The 15,388-nt window shown below is 54.3% G+C and overlaps 5 protein-coding genes across 5 annotated transcripts; 3 read left to right on the forward strand and 2 right to left on the reverse strand.

Annotated features, from left to right (window-relative positions):
• Positions 1-37: 37 nt before the first annotated feature.
• Positions 38-1,102, reverse strand: CGCA056_v000452 (ATP synthase subunit 4; the record flags this gene model as incomplete). Its single annotated transcript, XM_037315713.1, has 4 exons — positions 38-57; positions 137-359; positions 479-933; positions 1,072-1,102. The coding sequence occupies 4 exons, from the start codon at positions 1,100-1,102 to the stop codon at positions 38-40; spliced, it is 729 nt and encodes a 242-aa protein (XP_037186203.1).
• Positions 1,103-1,384: 282 nt separating this feature from the next.
• On the forward strand, positions 1,385-3,122 carry CGCA056_v000453 (Uncharacterized protein; the record flags this gene model as incomplete). Its single annotated transcript, XM_037315714.1, has 3 exons — positions 1,385-2,007; positions 2,056-2,929; positions 2,982-3,122. The coding sequence occupies 3 exons, from the start codon at positions 1,385-1,387 to the stop codon at positions 3,120-3,122; spliced, it is 1,638 nt and encodes a 545-aa protein (XP_037186204.1).
• A 2,063-nt stretch (positions 3,123-5,185) lies between these two features.
• CGCA056_v000454 (putative metal ion transporter) lies at positions 5,186-7,851 on the forward strand (the record flags this gene model as incomplete). The annotated part of the gene is made up of 3 exons (XM_037315715.1): positions 5,186-5,532; positions 5,597-7,519; positions 7,575-7,851. The coding sequence occupies 3 exons, from the start codon at positions 5,186-5,188 to the stop codon at positions 7,849-7,851; spliced, it is 2,547 nt and encodes an 848-aa protein (XP_037186205.1).
• Positions 7,852-11,714: 3,863 nt separating this feature from the next.
• On the reverse strand, positions 11,715-13,212 carry CGCA056_v000455 (Uncharacterized protein; the record flags this gene model as incomplete). The annotated part of the gene is made up of 4 exons (XM_037315716.1): positions 11,715-11,888; positions 11,939-12,704; positions 12,771-12,951; positions 13,020-13,212. 4 exons carry the CDS (start codon positions 13,210-13,212, stop codon positions 11,715-11,717), a joined length of 1,314 nt encoding a protein of 437 aa, XP_037186206.1.
• A 796-nt stretch (positions 13,213-14,008) lies between these two features.
• On the forward strand, positions 14,009-15,111 carry Cstf2 (Cleavage stimulation factor subunit 2; the record flags this gene model as incomplete). Its single annotated transcript, XM_037315717.1, has 4 exons — positions 14,009-14,057; positions 14,107-14,232; positions 14,283-14,398; positions 14,458-15,111. The coding sequence occupies 4 exons, from the start codon at positions 14,009-14,011 to the stop codon at positions 15,109-15,111; spliced, it is 945 nt and encodes a 314-aa protein (XP_037186207.1).
• Positions 15,112-15,388: the final 277 nt, after the last annotated feature.

Here is a 15,388-nt window from a genome sequence, read left to right on the forward strand (position 1 = left end):
AAAGAAATCTTCTCGCTCAGACTCTAGGTCGGGGAATCTATTGCTTGGAGACGATCTCTGTGAAAGGAGAGTCAGTAAAAGAATATCCGAGGTACTTCCGATGACGGAGGTGTAGGCGCGGGGCATTGCTTCTTACTCTCGACATCAGCAACGGACTGCTGGAGGATCTGCTGGAGGACCTTGGGGTTCTCGAGCTCCTTGGTGACCTTGGCGATGATGCTCTCGGCGAGCTCCTTCTGCTGGCGCTGCTTGACCTGGCCCTCGTAGCGGACCCAGGAGTCGAGGACGGCCTTGGCCTCGGCGGCGATGGCGGTCTTCTGCTCCTGCTCGTAGGCCTCAGCCTCGAGCTTGGCAGTCTCCTGTAAACGTCTCCGTTAGCGAACCCATTCAGTCCGAGCCATGTTTACGTTCCCCTCCACTTCCATCCGTTCGTACGGTCCTCGGAACCCCTCCATCAACGTCATCGGTCGAATCGTACCTTGGAAACCTCGAAGAGAGACTTGGTGATCTCGACGACGCTGGACATCTGCTTAACGTCCTCGATGCGTCCCTTGACGGCCTGGGTGTGGTCGGCGCGAGCCTGGTTAAGGAGGCCCTTGATCTTGTTGGCCTGGGCCTCGGCCCACTCGCTGTACATCGGGCCTCCGTACTTGATCAGCCCGCCCCAGACGGCGAGCAGGCAGAAGGCGACGACGGTCTCCTCGTTGACGACATAGTACTCGTTGCTAATGGCGTAGACGCTCAGGGCGGCGGAGGAGGAGAGGATGGCGGTCTTGGAGAGGATCGAGTTGCCGGGGAGGGCATCGACGATGGACTGGGCCTTCTTCTTGGGGTCCTCGGCGGGAACGTTGGAGGCGTTGCGGGCCCCGGAGACGGAGGCCGAGATGGCGGGAAGGGCGCGGCGGGCAAGGGTTGGCCGGAGGAGGTTCGCGCCTGTTGCGTCGAGAAGGGATAGCTGAGTGTTAGCCTAGGTTCCACGGGTCCTTGCTTTCCAGCTTGCGGCCTTTTTTTCGCCATCGTCGGGACAGCCAATTGACACGCCATGGGTTCGGGGAGGTTGTCTCGACGTACCGACAGCGCTTCTAGCCAAGCGGGACGCCATTGTGAGATGATCTGGGGATGCGGGTATTACGGCGGCTTTGAGGTCCTACGTTCAAAGCTCTAGTGGGAGACGAGAATTTCGATGAACAGACCCGAGGGAGCCAGTCAGCAGGCGTCACGTGATTAACGGCGCTTGGACCATGCCTCCTTCTCGCTGAATGGACGGCCGGGCCATCTACAGAAAATTCCCGTCTCACTGGACCCGCTGTAAAATTCGAGAATTGAGATCGGTCCCAGAGCTTCAATATCAAACTAGATCAACTACCGAAAATATTCGCCAAAAATGCCTGCGAAAGCGTCGGGCGAGGGCCTGAAGAGGAAAAGAGTTCCCGCGAATGAGAAGTCGAAGAAGCGCGCCAAATCCGAGTCCGAGTCTGAACCCGAGAGCAGTGGCGATGAGAGTGATCCTCAAGCTGAGATCTTGCTCCTTGAGAGTGAGATCTTGGAGTCGAAGAAGAACTACAACAACATCACCAAACTGATCCAGATCGCAAAAACTTTCGAAGATGAGCCCGAGTCGGCAACCCTGGCTTCTGTGGCCTTGTGCAGAGTTTTTGTCAGGTTACTCTCAGCTGGCGCTCTCCAGAGGAAGAAGGGTCTGTCGGAGAAGGAATTGGTGGTTGCGTCGTGGCTCAAGGACCGATATTTCGAATACAAGTCGGTTCTCTCCGAACTTCTTGGCGACGAAGATCTGGCGATGACGGCGTTGACGCTGGCCATGAGATGTCTCAAGACTGAAGCTCACACTTTAAACGACAAAGAGGAGTACAACTTCCCGGCAGGCTTCTTGCAACAGGTCATCACGGCACTCTTGAACTCAGACAGTGACGATGCCCGGGCCGAGTTTGTGGAGAAGTTTATGAGTGAATATGACGATATCCGCTTTTTCACACTGAAGGCTATCAAGTATGTCTTGAGAAACCCTTGTGCCTCATGTATACTAACAGAGAGTAGGACGATGGCCGATGCACCAGGGGAAACGCCAGAAGACGAATTGTTTGACGATCTTTTCGAGTTGCTGTCAAATATTGGCAGTGTCCCGACAGCGTTGGAAAAGTACTGGGTCGAGAAGCCGAAGCAAAAGTCTCATGTCCTTAACAACGTACACCAGCACAAAAGGCAAGGCCAAGACGCCTGGCTCGCAGTACTCAAGCTCTCATCAACAAAGGAGCAGCGCAAGCGGGTTTTGGACATCATGTCCAACGAGATCGCCCCGTGGTTCACCCGTCCAGAGTTGTTGGCCGATTTCCTCACAGACTCTTACGACGCTGGCGGCTCAATCTCTCTGCTCGCGCTTTCGGGTGTGTTTTACCTCATCAAGGAGCGCAACCTTGACTACCCCTCCTTCTACACGAAGCTCTACTCTCTGCTGGACCGCGACATTCTTCACTCAAAGCACCGCTCAAGATTCTTCCGTCTCATGGACACGTTTCTGGCGTCGACCCACTTGCCTGCTGTGCTCGTGGCAAGCTTCATCAAGAGGCTGGCGAGGCTCAGCCTCAACGCGCCTCCGAGCGCCATCGTTTACATCGTTCCCTGGATGTACAACATCTTCAAGAGGCATCCGCAGTGCACCTTCATGCTCCACAGAGAGACGAGAGAACCGGAAATCAAGGCTCTCATGGAGACTCAGGGCGTCAACGACCCGTTTGTAGAGGATGAGGCGGATCCGACGGAGACAAATGCCATCGACAGCTGCTTGTGGGAGATTGTTCAGCTGCAAACGCACTACCACCCCAACGTAGCGACGATTGCAAAGATCCTGTCAGAGCAGTTCACTAAGCAGTCCTACAACATTGAGGACTTCCTAGACCACTCGTACAGCAGTGTAAGTTGCCTTCCAGTGCACTTTCGGATGAATGTATCTAACGTTGTCACAGTTGCTCGAGGCCGAGATGACCAAGCAGGTCAAGAAGCCACCGGTGATTGAATTTCAAATCCCGAAGAGGGTGTTCCTGTCGAACGAACCGGAATCCGGTGTCCAAGACACCTTGTTGACGAAGCTGTGGAGTTTTGAGTAAATGGCGCGTAATGATGGAGCGGAAAAAGAGGCGGAGATGTTGTCTTTTTTACGGTCAACCAAAAATTTCCTTGTGTATGAATCGCATATCGATGCTGGGGCGTAATATGGTCAAAAGCATAGACGGCACTACAAAAGTAAGATATTTCAGATCGTCATGGCGCGTGGCTAGCCCTGAGAGCATAGCGCAAAAAGGCGCATTTTAGCCCAGGAAAGTGCAGAGTCCGCTTGTCCGTGTGAAGATGGGATTGAAAAGGGCGATTGTGGTGACGAGCTTGAAATGACTTATACATGATACAGGACGCCGATGTTCTGAACCCTGGCCGACACCACTACGATGGGCAACTCCCTGAATCTTGTCCGACTTATTTTCTTCGAATTAGCTCTGAAAGGGCTACTCAAACGAGGGAGCTCAGCTCAGCTCCGCTGGGTTAGGGTAGTTGTTTGAGTTTTGAAATAAGGTCGAGTAAGGTCATGTCGTACATTCGATTTTGCATATTGGAGATCCGCTCCCTCGAGTCTCCGTCAAAGCATGAATTCAAGTTGCCGGTTTCCGATGGGCAGCTCCTACGGCGACGACGCTGTCTTAGGTCGTCAATTATTCCTCCGTACCTGCCTTGTTCTTACAGCTCTACTCTGTCATCATCTAGCTCCCGCTGCAGCCGTTCCTGTCCATGTGGCACACCCACAGCAACATCGAGATCGGACGACTTTGGCTCAAGCACTCAGGAGGGGTATGAAGACTGCCGTCTTTGTGGTGTGCCCCAGACCCCGACAGCTTCTCCGGTACCGGGGGGATTTGGTTGTTTCTTCACATGGTCGAAACGGTTTCTTGGGACGGTAGCGGTGCCCAGACCTTGAGCTTTGGAATGTCGTGTGCTCACATGCCCGAAGCAACCAGGACGACTGAGCGGTGAGGCAAAGTGCCGTCCAGGCAGAATGTGCTACCTGAGACCAGAGAGGTGCAGGTAAGGTAGGTCCAGTTTAAGACGGCGGAACGAGGTGCCTGGTGGAGGCAGCGTCAATCATGCGTCAAAGAACCTGACTGCGGGCAGGCGAAGGAACACCTGGAGACTGACGCATTGCTGCGCAACATCGCTGAAGGGGTGCCCCGTTTGGAAAAACTGGGAGCCACAGCGGCTCTGGACCACCGCTGCGACCCCACTGCGACTGCGGGGATGGCAGCTCAGTGGTCCCCCAGCCCGCTGTATGCTCACCGGCAGACGCCCTAAATGCTCGGAGGTGGCCGGTCGAGGGCGCTGCAGCCAGTCACAAGCAGTGCGTGGATCGGGGGCGAGCTGGGAGCGCAAGCTCTTCGCTGCTCTCGGACCTCTCAGAGGCCAATGGAGCCAATGAGGCGGGGTCTCAGCAAGCCCGTGTGTGCTGGGTCCTGGATGCGCTAAAAGCAGCTTAGCCTTTGGAAGGACCTAGGGGCGCTGGGTTGTTCCAGTTTCCCACTGACATCACCGAAAGCAACGGATGCATCGCCTTTTATCTCCAATTCCCATTCGATCGGCAGACTTTTCTCCTGGTGCAAGTCACCACCACCAACCGGCCAGTCAGCCAACGAAGGACGGCGCAAATTTTACTACTCTTCCTGCTCGTCCGCTGTGCCTTACATGTTATCCTACCATCCTTCCCGTCCCTTGCCAATCGGTCGACCTCACGCATCCTTCGACAGCTTGGCTCCACTGACACGTATCTCTGCTCGCCTCGCTGTCTACCAAGGTCCAAAACATCCTTGCAGAGCCTCCGAGACGACATCGTCGTTATCTCCGTCCGGCCTGCTGCTCTCCCATTGAGCTGTATTCCCAGCTCGCTCCACAGAAAACGCAAACACGGCTGAAGCCCACCCCCCGTCGACCGCAGTTCCAGTCCGCAGCTCTGAGTCTTTCGTCTCCTTCACGTGGAATCAAGCCCCGTCGCCACCAAATTCCCCCAGGCAGTCGGCCCACGGTACACGCCTAGCCTGCGTCTACTCGACGCCGACCCACGGCACCACCGCATCGCGTACATAAGCGTTGCAAGGAGACGGTGTGACATATTACTCCTCCCGCTGCCAACATGTCTGGCAACCCGTTCCAGCCCCTAGCTGCGCATCTCCAAACACCAACACCCCGGAGACAGTCCAATGCGCTAGGGTCAAGCTCGACAGCACCACCACCGCCCCCCGTCACCCCGTCTGGCAATGCGAACGGTAATGACCAGAACGGACAGCATCAGCCTCGTCGGCGAAAGAATCACCGTGGCGGAGCCAAGAAGAAGCGCAATCGGCGCAAGTCCTTCGCTGTCTTACCGGAGGAGTCCCACGACGAAGCTCCGGCACCCTCCAACGACCGCGACGAGTTCTATCTCCATCGCTCTAATCTGAGCAATACTAGCATTGAGAGCGAGGCACTCCTGGATCACCGGTAAGCTGGCAAATTTACTACATTTTTGTTTCGAGGTTTGAAACATACTGACACCAACTTCAAGAGACCAGCAATCACTCCGGACCCGGCGGCCATCGATCATGACGCCCGGCGGTGGGTTTCCCTCGGCCACGCCGCAGACGAGCAGCCGATTGCGAAACTCTTACGTTGGTGACAGCGCCGAGGAAGGTGAACAGTCGTGGGATGAGGGTGCTCCCCTCTTGTCCAAGTCAATTCAGCGTACCGCAACAGCTCCGATCTTCCCTAGCTACGGCTCCAGCGACCCTCGTCAACGCGTCAGTCGTCGCGGGTCCAGTCGGTCCTCACGAACGAAGCTTGCACCGTCGTTCCCGAATGAGAGCTATAACGTTAACTACCCTCCCTCGATGCCCGGGTCGCCTCAGTTCAGGCCATCTGATCCGTTGAACTTGAGCTTTGGGGATGTCATGATCCACGATGACGAGATCAACATTCAAGTGTCTCCGCGCGGCGGCAGCCGTAGGGACAGTGGGTGCTCGCATTCCGACCATGAAACTCGCATGGATTCATCGCCTGATCTGGCGCGGAGAAACACGATCGCCTTGACTGCGCAGGAAGATGTTTGTTTCCCGAGTGGAATATCCGAGATCGGAGAGGAGGAAATGCACTCATCCCAGGACCCCGAAGCGAAGCCCCGCCCGAGACGACGTCGCCGCCGCTGGCCTGATTTGGCAATGCTCGAGGAATGGAGCCGATTTGAGAAGGAAGGACGTTCGGATGAGCGGCGGGTCAAGCGCATCACTGAGCCGCAGCTCATCAATGGACGTCTACGTCCAGTCACCAGGGAGTGGTACCGCGCCGAGGAAGAGTCGCCATACCGATTCACATATTTCAACGAAGAGTTCCAGAGCACAATCCACAGCCAGACAATTTCGGAACTTGTGCAACCAGGTGGAAACTTCCAAGAGCTCTTCATCCCTGATCCCCGCATCCTTTCCGATGATGAGAGCGAGGACAGCGACGAGGAAGGCGATACGGTACCTCTGTCTCATGTGAACACCCATCACTCACAGAGTGTTCACAATGGTGAATCCAGGGCACCTACGCGACAGCCGTCGCTGGCTAACACCCAGCCCATTCATGGTGTCGCCTCTCCAGAGAAGACTTCAGGTGGCAGCTCACGAGCTGGCTCTGTTCACCGTACTCCAACAGGCGTTAGGTCACCAGTCGTGGGCAACCAAACAACTCAAACGCCAGAGTTGCTGGTCAAGACGCCGAGGTACGGCGAGCGACCCGTCTGGTGGCTGGATGTTCTCAGCCCGACTGAGGCGGAGATGAAGGTGCTGTCCAAGGCGTTCGGTATCCATCCGCTCACTGCCGAAGATATCATGGTTCAGGAGGCGCGAGAGAAGGTGGAATTGTTTCGCCACTACTACTTCGTCAACTATCGATCTTTCGATCAGGATCAGAACAGTGAAGACTACCTGGAGCCCGTCAACATGTACGTCATCGTGTTCCGTGAGGGTGTCATTAGCTTCCACTTCTCCATGACGCCGCACCCTGCCAACGTGCGCCGGAGAATTCGCCAGCTGAAGGACTACCTGATTGTTAACTCTGATTGGATTTCGTACGCCATCATCGACGATATCACCGACGTTTTCGTCCCCTTGATTCAGAACATCGAGGATGAGGTTGACGACATTGATGATGCTATTCTGAGGCTGCACTCTCATTCCGATGACTCGAAGAGTCAATGCGACGAAAAGGCAAGCAGCACAGGAACAACCATAGGATCAGAGGGAGACATGCTTCGACGTGTGGGTGACTGCCGCAAGCGTGTCATGAGTCTTTACCGTCTGCTCGGCAACAAGGCAGACGTTATCAAGGGCTTTGCGAAGCGCTGCAACGAGCGTTGGGAGGTCGCCCCGAGGTCTGACATTGGACTGTATCTGGGCGATATTCAGGATCATATTGTGACGATGACGTCCAACCTCAGTCACTATGAGAAGTAAGCTTAAAACACATCAGCCTTGAGAACTTAAGCTAACCACACAACTCTTTAGGATCCTCGCTCGGTCTCACGGCAACTACCTTGCCCAGATTAACATCCGCATGAACGAACGACAGGAGCAGACCGCCGACGTTCTCGGTAAGCTCACAGTATTGGGTACCATTGTGTTGCCCATGAATATCATCACCGGTCTGTGGGGTATGAACGTGTGGGTTCCAGGCCAAGAATACGAGGGCGACCTCAAATGGTTTTGGGCAATCACCGCTGGCCTGTTGGCATTTGGACTGGCCTGTTACATGATTGCGAAGCGGGTTTACAATATTGTATAAAGGGGAGAGCTCACGCGTTGTTGGATTTGGTGCTGGAGTTGGAGTTTGGGCGGGCCAAAAGCATACGATGCCTTAGTCTAGATTGGTGCATTCACGGATGGTAAACGGAACATGTGCCTGTACACCAGTCTTTCATTCATATTATAATGTAAAAACCCAGCATTGACATGAAACACATTTTCCGTCCGGTTACCTTGGGAAATTGACTGCTGGCCACTGCGGCAATGGATATCAAAGAACGCCCTGTGAGTGGTGTCTCGCGTCTGAGGTATGCGTATGCTGTACCTCAAAGAATCCGCTCGTAATCACCTTGATCATACCACTTGACTATCTTCTACACCCAGCTATACGCAACGAAGCCTGTGATAAGGCAAAGTTTTGAAGTCTTTCCGTCTTTTGACGAGGACAGGTGGTCGTTCCAAGAATTGGAGCATTAGATAACCTAGGACAAGCAAGTAGGGTCGGGTATTGCAGGCAGGGCAACGAACCGCGTAGTGAAGCATCATCGACTTTCGTCTCAGTGCACCATTGCCTGGTTTCAAGTCGACTCCAAGGAAAGACCTACGGACTCAAGCAACGTTATCGACAAGCCTTCGGTGCCCGGATACTTTAAAGATAGTTGCGAGAGTGGTTTGGTTCATTGCCCGACTTTAAGGTCGATTCCAAGCAAGCATCTACTGACTCCGGCAACGATTATCGTCGAGGCTGCAGTGCCCTCCATGCTTTCAGTCTAACAGTGATGCTGCAAGCCCGACAGGGATCGCGCAGGGTTGCAAAGGTATCAGAGAATGATCATCGATACTGCTCAGTTGATAGACCAACGCACCAATAGCAACGCCTACCACAGCTGCCCAAAAGCCCCCCTTCCTGGCCTATGGACATGCACCGTCCGTCATTTCGACCATTTGGTTCAAGGTCGACATGCGGATTGAATCTCCCTTGCAAACCTCCTGCGCCCGCAATTCCCCCGCGGTGCAGGGCAGTGTCATACACCTCGTAGTGTCACAGTATCTAGTTTGATTGGCCCAAATGTCTCATTCACTCACATCTCGCCCGCTGTGCAGGATGATTCTTTCTAACGGGCAAATGCGAACTGCAGGACGAGTCCGCCTAGTTGCATGCCAGGCCTATGTGTGTGAGTGCGTCTGGACGTCAAAGCTGGCATCGCTCGTCCTATCATCGCCATTCATGCCTGCGGTTTCGCCCCGAGCTGACGATTTGGGCGCAATTGTGCCTCAAGTGTGTCTTGTTGCCCTGGCGACCGAGGGCCTTCAGTGTCAATATGTTAAGTCTTGGATACCCACTCACCTCCCAAAGCCTGGTCTGGTTTCCGCATTTACCATGGCCCTCAACTAGGGTTTGCCTTTCCATCGCTTTTCTGACGCAAAAGGAAGGGCGAATTGGGCAGAAGCCCTCTTTCTTGGTGCGTGTGAGATACTGCGTAACCACAGAGGTGAGGTACATAAGAGAGCGCTCTCCCCACGACTGGTAACAGGAGGATGGGCATACATACTATACATTTAGCAAGGCCCGTTTAAAGATTATCCTTTCGCCTGGACGTCTTATCTTCTCGTCCCAAGAACGCACTGTCTATTGGAACACGCAGCTCTGTCATACTGTCCGTAGAAGCTTTACTCAATACCCCTTACACCGGGCTTTCTAGACATCGGGCCTCGACTCGTTGTGTCACATCATCAGATACACTCATAGAACCTTCTCGACATTCACTCCGTTGAGGTTGAAGAAGCGGGACTCGTGTGTGAGTGCAACTTTATCGTCGAGATTATTGCTTCTAGAGGTCTAATTAATATGCTGACACCTTAGTGGTCCAGGAAGTCACCAGATCAACCTGCTCCTATTAAATAATGGTCACTGGAGCGCATCCCATAGATGTTTGTCAGGTTTGGGCCCAGTCACAGCCCGGCAGAGGCGCCACTTCTGACACCCTCCCATCGGTACTGGAGCAGAACCGTTTCGAAACCAGTATGGGCTGGCGAGATGGCAACAATGCACCTCACATTGGCCACGATAAACGGCGTTCGGAGGGGCGCAACAGAGGCAACAAAAGTGAGCTTCATCTCGCCTGTCCATTTTACAAGTCGGATAGGGGCAAATACCAAGATTGCCTCAAACTTCAGCTCAAGAGTATCAAGGATGTGAAACAGCATCTCTGCAGAAAGTACATGCAGCCGCCTTATTGCCCTAGCTGTGGATCAGAATTCGATAACCAGGAACAACAAATGAAGCATTCTAGGGTTCAACTATGCCAGATACGAGATTATCCACGACCTGATGGCATCACTCATGACCAGAAAGAGAGACTTTCTGCAAGGGCCGACCGAAACATGGAGTTGAGTGATCAATGGTTTGCCATGTGGGATATGGTCTTCCAGGGAAAGCCACGTCCATCCACGGCATACGTTGAGGACCCCATGCGTGAAGCAATCACAGGCATGAAAGAACTTTGGGGCCAGAAGGGTCCAGAGATTGTAGCAGAGACATTGAGAAGTCACCAAAGGTCGCCTGCTTCTATAACATACGATGAGTCTAATATGGCATCGCCGAATCCCTCGATAATGATGGACGCGATGAATAAACTCCTCGATCGATTCTTCTGCATCTACTCCATGGAAGCCTCAGACACCCACGAAGGTCCAGAGGAACCTCTGGAAGCGCTGGAAAACCCATGGGAGGTTTCCTTGGCACAGCCACTTGTGAATGGGCAAATACTGCGGGCTCAAACCTCAGCGAAGTCTCACACATCCATTTCACTCCCAGTGACTTCAGCAGCTCATTTTGAACCCAAGTGGCACACTGAGAGCATTGGCGGTTTCGCTATGGGCCAAAGAAATGTTGGGCAAGAGGTAGACGTGGGGAAGTCGGGGTATTGGGAAGATCTTTTCGACTCGTCAGACATTGAAGGATGGACTGATGAAACGATCGATACATCTTTCTGATGAAATGAACAGTGTGAGGACTCCATAGGAAAATTTGTTAATTTTAAGACGAAAATAGACTTCTTAGGTCGATGAAATGGCCACTTGCGAAACATCCCTCACAGATTCATCCTGCCCAAGACTCACGAGCACCAGTAGAGGCACTTTGCAACGCGATCTCTCGTGCTTGACCTTAAAATAACTCTGCTCAAGAGTACTAGATTCCAGTTGAACTACTAGCGCCACGGATTGTTCATGAGAACTATCTTGCGAACGATACTGCAACCTCTCTCGAGACTGGCGGTGTCCCTGGGCTTTCGTTGCGTATATCATTCTAAGATCGATCCTGTGTATACTTGCTAAATGTCAAGCTATTAAACATGCGTTTGAAGAGATCAATGAACTCTTGGAGCAAATCAATATCCTGCATTTACAACCCCCCCTAGATCATCCGCGTCCGGGAGACTCCAGTTCAATTCGCTCAGACTCAGTCGAGACTTTCCAAGATAGTTTAATATCGATGTAGACATAGAATACGTATAGACCACGTGGTCTCCGCGAACTGCGTCTCGAAGACAGCACTGCCCACATGCAGCAAATTAAGGGGAGGAGGGAGAGAAACCCGATGTTCTTGTGGCAAGCTGCACTTCGATTCCATAATCGGGTAAAACATGCCTTTCCCAAAGACGTTGCAAAGCGCATGCCAGTAGATAGCCATGCCCACTGATGATGACAGAGGTGTAGCGCATCGTTGCTTGAGGACACGAGAAGCTGGCGGACCGAGACTAGTCTGTGCTCTATTCGCATTTGATATATCGATCGACTGTAATGTTCCGTCTTTACCAAGCCACCCAAACTCCAATTTTGATGCACAGCGTGTGAGAAATGTCGACAAATATAGCTACATACATCCCCGTCTACAACCCCTTAAAGATCCTTCGAGCGCATCTTCTTAAGACGCAGGCCACCCTCGAAAACACCACGGTCAACGGCGGCAGCGACGGTGAGGGTACCACCGATAATGGCGCAGAGACCGGTCAAGAAACCAGTGAAGGTCTTGGCGCGCTCTTCGCGGTTGATGACCTTCATGGGGGAGATGTCCTGAGGAACGTTAGTCATGGATGCTTGAATAGGGGTAAATTGGAACTTACGTAGGAGAAGAAGACACCCGGAATACCACCACGAGAGTGAAGGCGCTCCTGATGTCCCTCGGCAGAGTCATCACCGCCAGCCAAGCTGCGCTTGTGGCTCGTCACGGAGTACTGGTGAGTCTCGACACTGCCGTCGCTGAGGTGGCCAAGGAGACCGAGACCAGAGCTCTCCTCGTCCTGAATAGAGGCACTCTTCTGCCAGTTGAGGGCGAGGTACGATGTGGGGACAATCTTGACAAAGTACATGAAGTTGTAGTTGGGGTCGTTGGTCTCCTGGTGGGTGCTGTCGAGGGGGTTGCCGTGGTGGTTAGTCCAGGCGTAGGCGCGCTTCGTCATCTTCTTGGTGATGGTGTCGGGCAGCTGGGGACCGAAGCGGAGGGTGTGGATGACGTGCGTGAAGTCGTGCTGGGCATCGTCGGGAGTCTCCCAGTAGTTCTTGAGGTCGTGGACGTGCATGTTTCCGTTGCTGAAGGAGCGGCCAGGAGCCAAGTGGAAGTTTCCAACGACTTTGTTCACGCGGAGGCCACCCTCAATGCGGCAGCCCTCCCTGCGCTGCTCCTCCAGCTTCTCGGCGTAGTGCTCGCGCGTGCACTGCTCGACGTTTTCTCCCTTACCGAACGCCCAAGAGGCCTGCGCGTACGCTTCTCTGACTTCCTCGCAAGTGTTACAGCAGCCGGCCTTCTGCGCGTTAGGCGGCGCCGTGGCACCGTAACAGGGGCCGCAGTAGTTGGGATCCAGGTGCTCGGCAGCCTCGTCGCTGGAGTGGCTTTTGGGTTGTGTCAGTCTTGCGATTCGGGCCGTTGCCTTTGTTCAGGGGCAATGGGCAACTTACAGACTCAAGGCCTTGACGTCGATGACGCCGCCTCCCTCCTTCTGAGGGCGGAGACGAACCTTGTTGACGCCGTGCATGACACCGTGCTGCTGCTCTCCGGAAACATCCATAACATCGAGGGTAAGAAGTTCGCAGGGCATCTTGGGGAAGGTGATGTTGAGATGGATCTCCATGCGCTCGCCTGTACCATTGCGCATTAGCTTGGACTGCCACACAGCACAAGATGAAGAGACTCATTCAAGTCCGTACCTCTTCCCTGGTCCACGATGAGCTCGGGGTGAATCTCTATCCTCCGGTAGTCGACCCATTCTCCCCAAGCCAACCAAAGGACGACAATTAGCGACACAATGGTGACAATTCCGCCGGACGTAGTTCGAACGCGCGCCTCGTCCACCGTCTTGGTGAAGGCGTCAAGCCTCGTAAATCTCGACTTGGCCGGCATGGTGGAAGTTTGGAGGCGGGATGTTGGTGTCGATCTTTATCACAAGTTGCGAACAGCCTCGTGGGCCTTGCGAAGCAGGGAATAAGCAAGTCTCGCGGGTATCTTGCGACGGATTGCGCCAAGGAAAAGGAAAGGAGTGTCGGCTTCTTTGAGAAAAAGGTGATGTCAAGAAGTGAAGAACCCCGCTTGAACCATGAGAAGAGAACGGAATTCAATCGGCTCGCACCAAGGCTGTTGCTGCGGCTGTCATGGGAAGAAAGACAGTTGGTCGAGACGAAAGGCTCTGGGCGCAAGTCGTAGAGGCCACCTTCACTTATTTTCTGGCCACGCAGTCCCTCACGGTCCAAATTGCGCTAGCAGCGCGGGTTCAGGGGTCTCGCACGGGGGCAGAGTGGGGCCAGCTCCAGCGTTCTTGGGTAAATGTCGGCCGACGTCCAATGGAAGATGCCGTACGGGTTTGGAAGCAATCTAGAACGAAAGAAGACAGAGGTCCCGCGGTATGGCCCGTGCTCAAGCTGCGCGGCCCCACTGTAAAATCCCAGCCTAGCAACCACGGCTGATGCGCTTGTCGGATCAAGAATCAACCTTCAACAAGAAACCAGTCAAGGAAGTCGCGTCACGACCCCATATCCAACCCGAGTCACGCGTCAATAGACAACGAGCCTCCTACAACTTAGGAAACTGCGCGTGGAACATTCGAAGCACCGCCATCGACGCTTTGCAGCGCCTGACGAGCGAGTCACAAGATTCACCATCGTCGACCCAGTCTACATCGACTTCCCGAATCCGCGGCAAGATGTCGAAGCCGCCTTCCAGAGTTGTTTTCGTGGGCAACATCCCCTACGGTGGGTACTATATCTTCAACGGAAAAACCTGCGCTGAACATTTCGATAGGGTTGTCCGAGGAGCAGATCAGTGACATCTTCAGTAGCGCTGGCAAGGTGCTCAACTTCCGCCTAGTCTACGACCGCGAGACTGGCCGACCCAAGGGCTTCGGCTTCGCAGAGTACCCGGACAATGGTAATGTGGTTGCGCACACGATGGAATTCAAGGGCTAACCGATGTTTCAGACTCGGCTGCGTCTGCGGTCCGTAACCTGAACGACTATGAGATTATGGGAAGGAAATTGAGAGTTGACTTCTCCAATGAGGGAGGCAGTGACGACAACAACGATGCTCATGGCCATGTATGTTTGGAAACGGGTGGCAGGACTTGGAAAGAGATACGGGCTGACATTTGGAACAGGGCCGAGATGGCGGTAACGCCTCACACCCGTCGAACGGCTACAACCCAGCAGCCCCCCCAGCACCATCAGGCAACCTTCCCCCTCTGCCCGCCGGCAAGGAGCTCCCGCCCAACGTCACAGCAACGGACGCCATCTCCCGCACACTCAATACTCTCCCTCCGTCTCAGCTTTTGGATATCCTCACCCAAATGAAGGCCTTGGCCTCTAGCGATCCTGCTCGCGCGACGGAACTCCTCCAGCAAGCTCCTCAGCTGGCCTACGCCGTGTTCCAGGCTCTCCTTCTCATGGGTCTCGTATCTCCGGAGGCAATTCACTCCGTTCTTGAGCCTGGTGGTGCGCCTGCTGCGCCCCCGGCTCAGGCCGCGCCGATGGGCTACCCACCTCAGCCCGCCCCCGGCTTCCCTTCGGTTCCGGTGCCGGGCGCCAACAACACCCCTCCGGTTGCCGGTACGCCGTACGCGCCGCCCCCGCAGCAGGCAGCTTATGGTGCTCCGCCTCCGCCGCCGGCCGCTGCGGCAGCATTGGGTCAGGATCCTGAGGCATTGATGCGACAGGTCCTGGAGCTGCCAATGGAGACAATCAACATGTTGCCCGAAGCAGAGAGACAGCAGATTTTGGCTCTGCGGGCACAGTTCGGTGGGCAGAGACGATGAGCCACATACAGACGAAGCCAAGCTTCCGGATGCGCTGTAATAGGTGGTGCCGAGGATCACGAGAACGTTCAACCAGGCTTAGAGAACCATGCGGCTGCCAGCCGCCGCATCAGCTGTCGACGAACCAACGCTGTTCTAAAAACAACACATATGTGACCACGTCTTCTGGAGACGTGACCTTACCGACATGGCGACAACGGACCATGATGATTACCAACCTATTAGACATGGGAGTCTAAAGAGAGACTTTCATTACGCAGAACCTTCGTGTCTAGGC

This window comes from Colletotrichum aenigma, assembly GCF_013390185.1.
Source record: "Colletotrichum aenigma strain Cg56 chromosome Unknown KSG_Cg56_contig01, whole genome shotgun sequence".
NCBI lineage: Eukaryota > Fungi > Ascomycota > Sordariomycetes > Glomerellales > Glomerellaceae > Colletotrichum > Colletotrichum aenigma.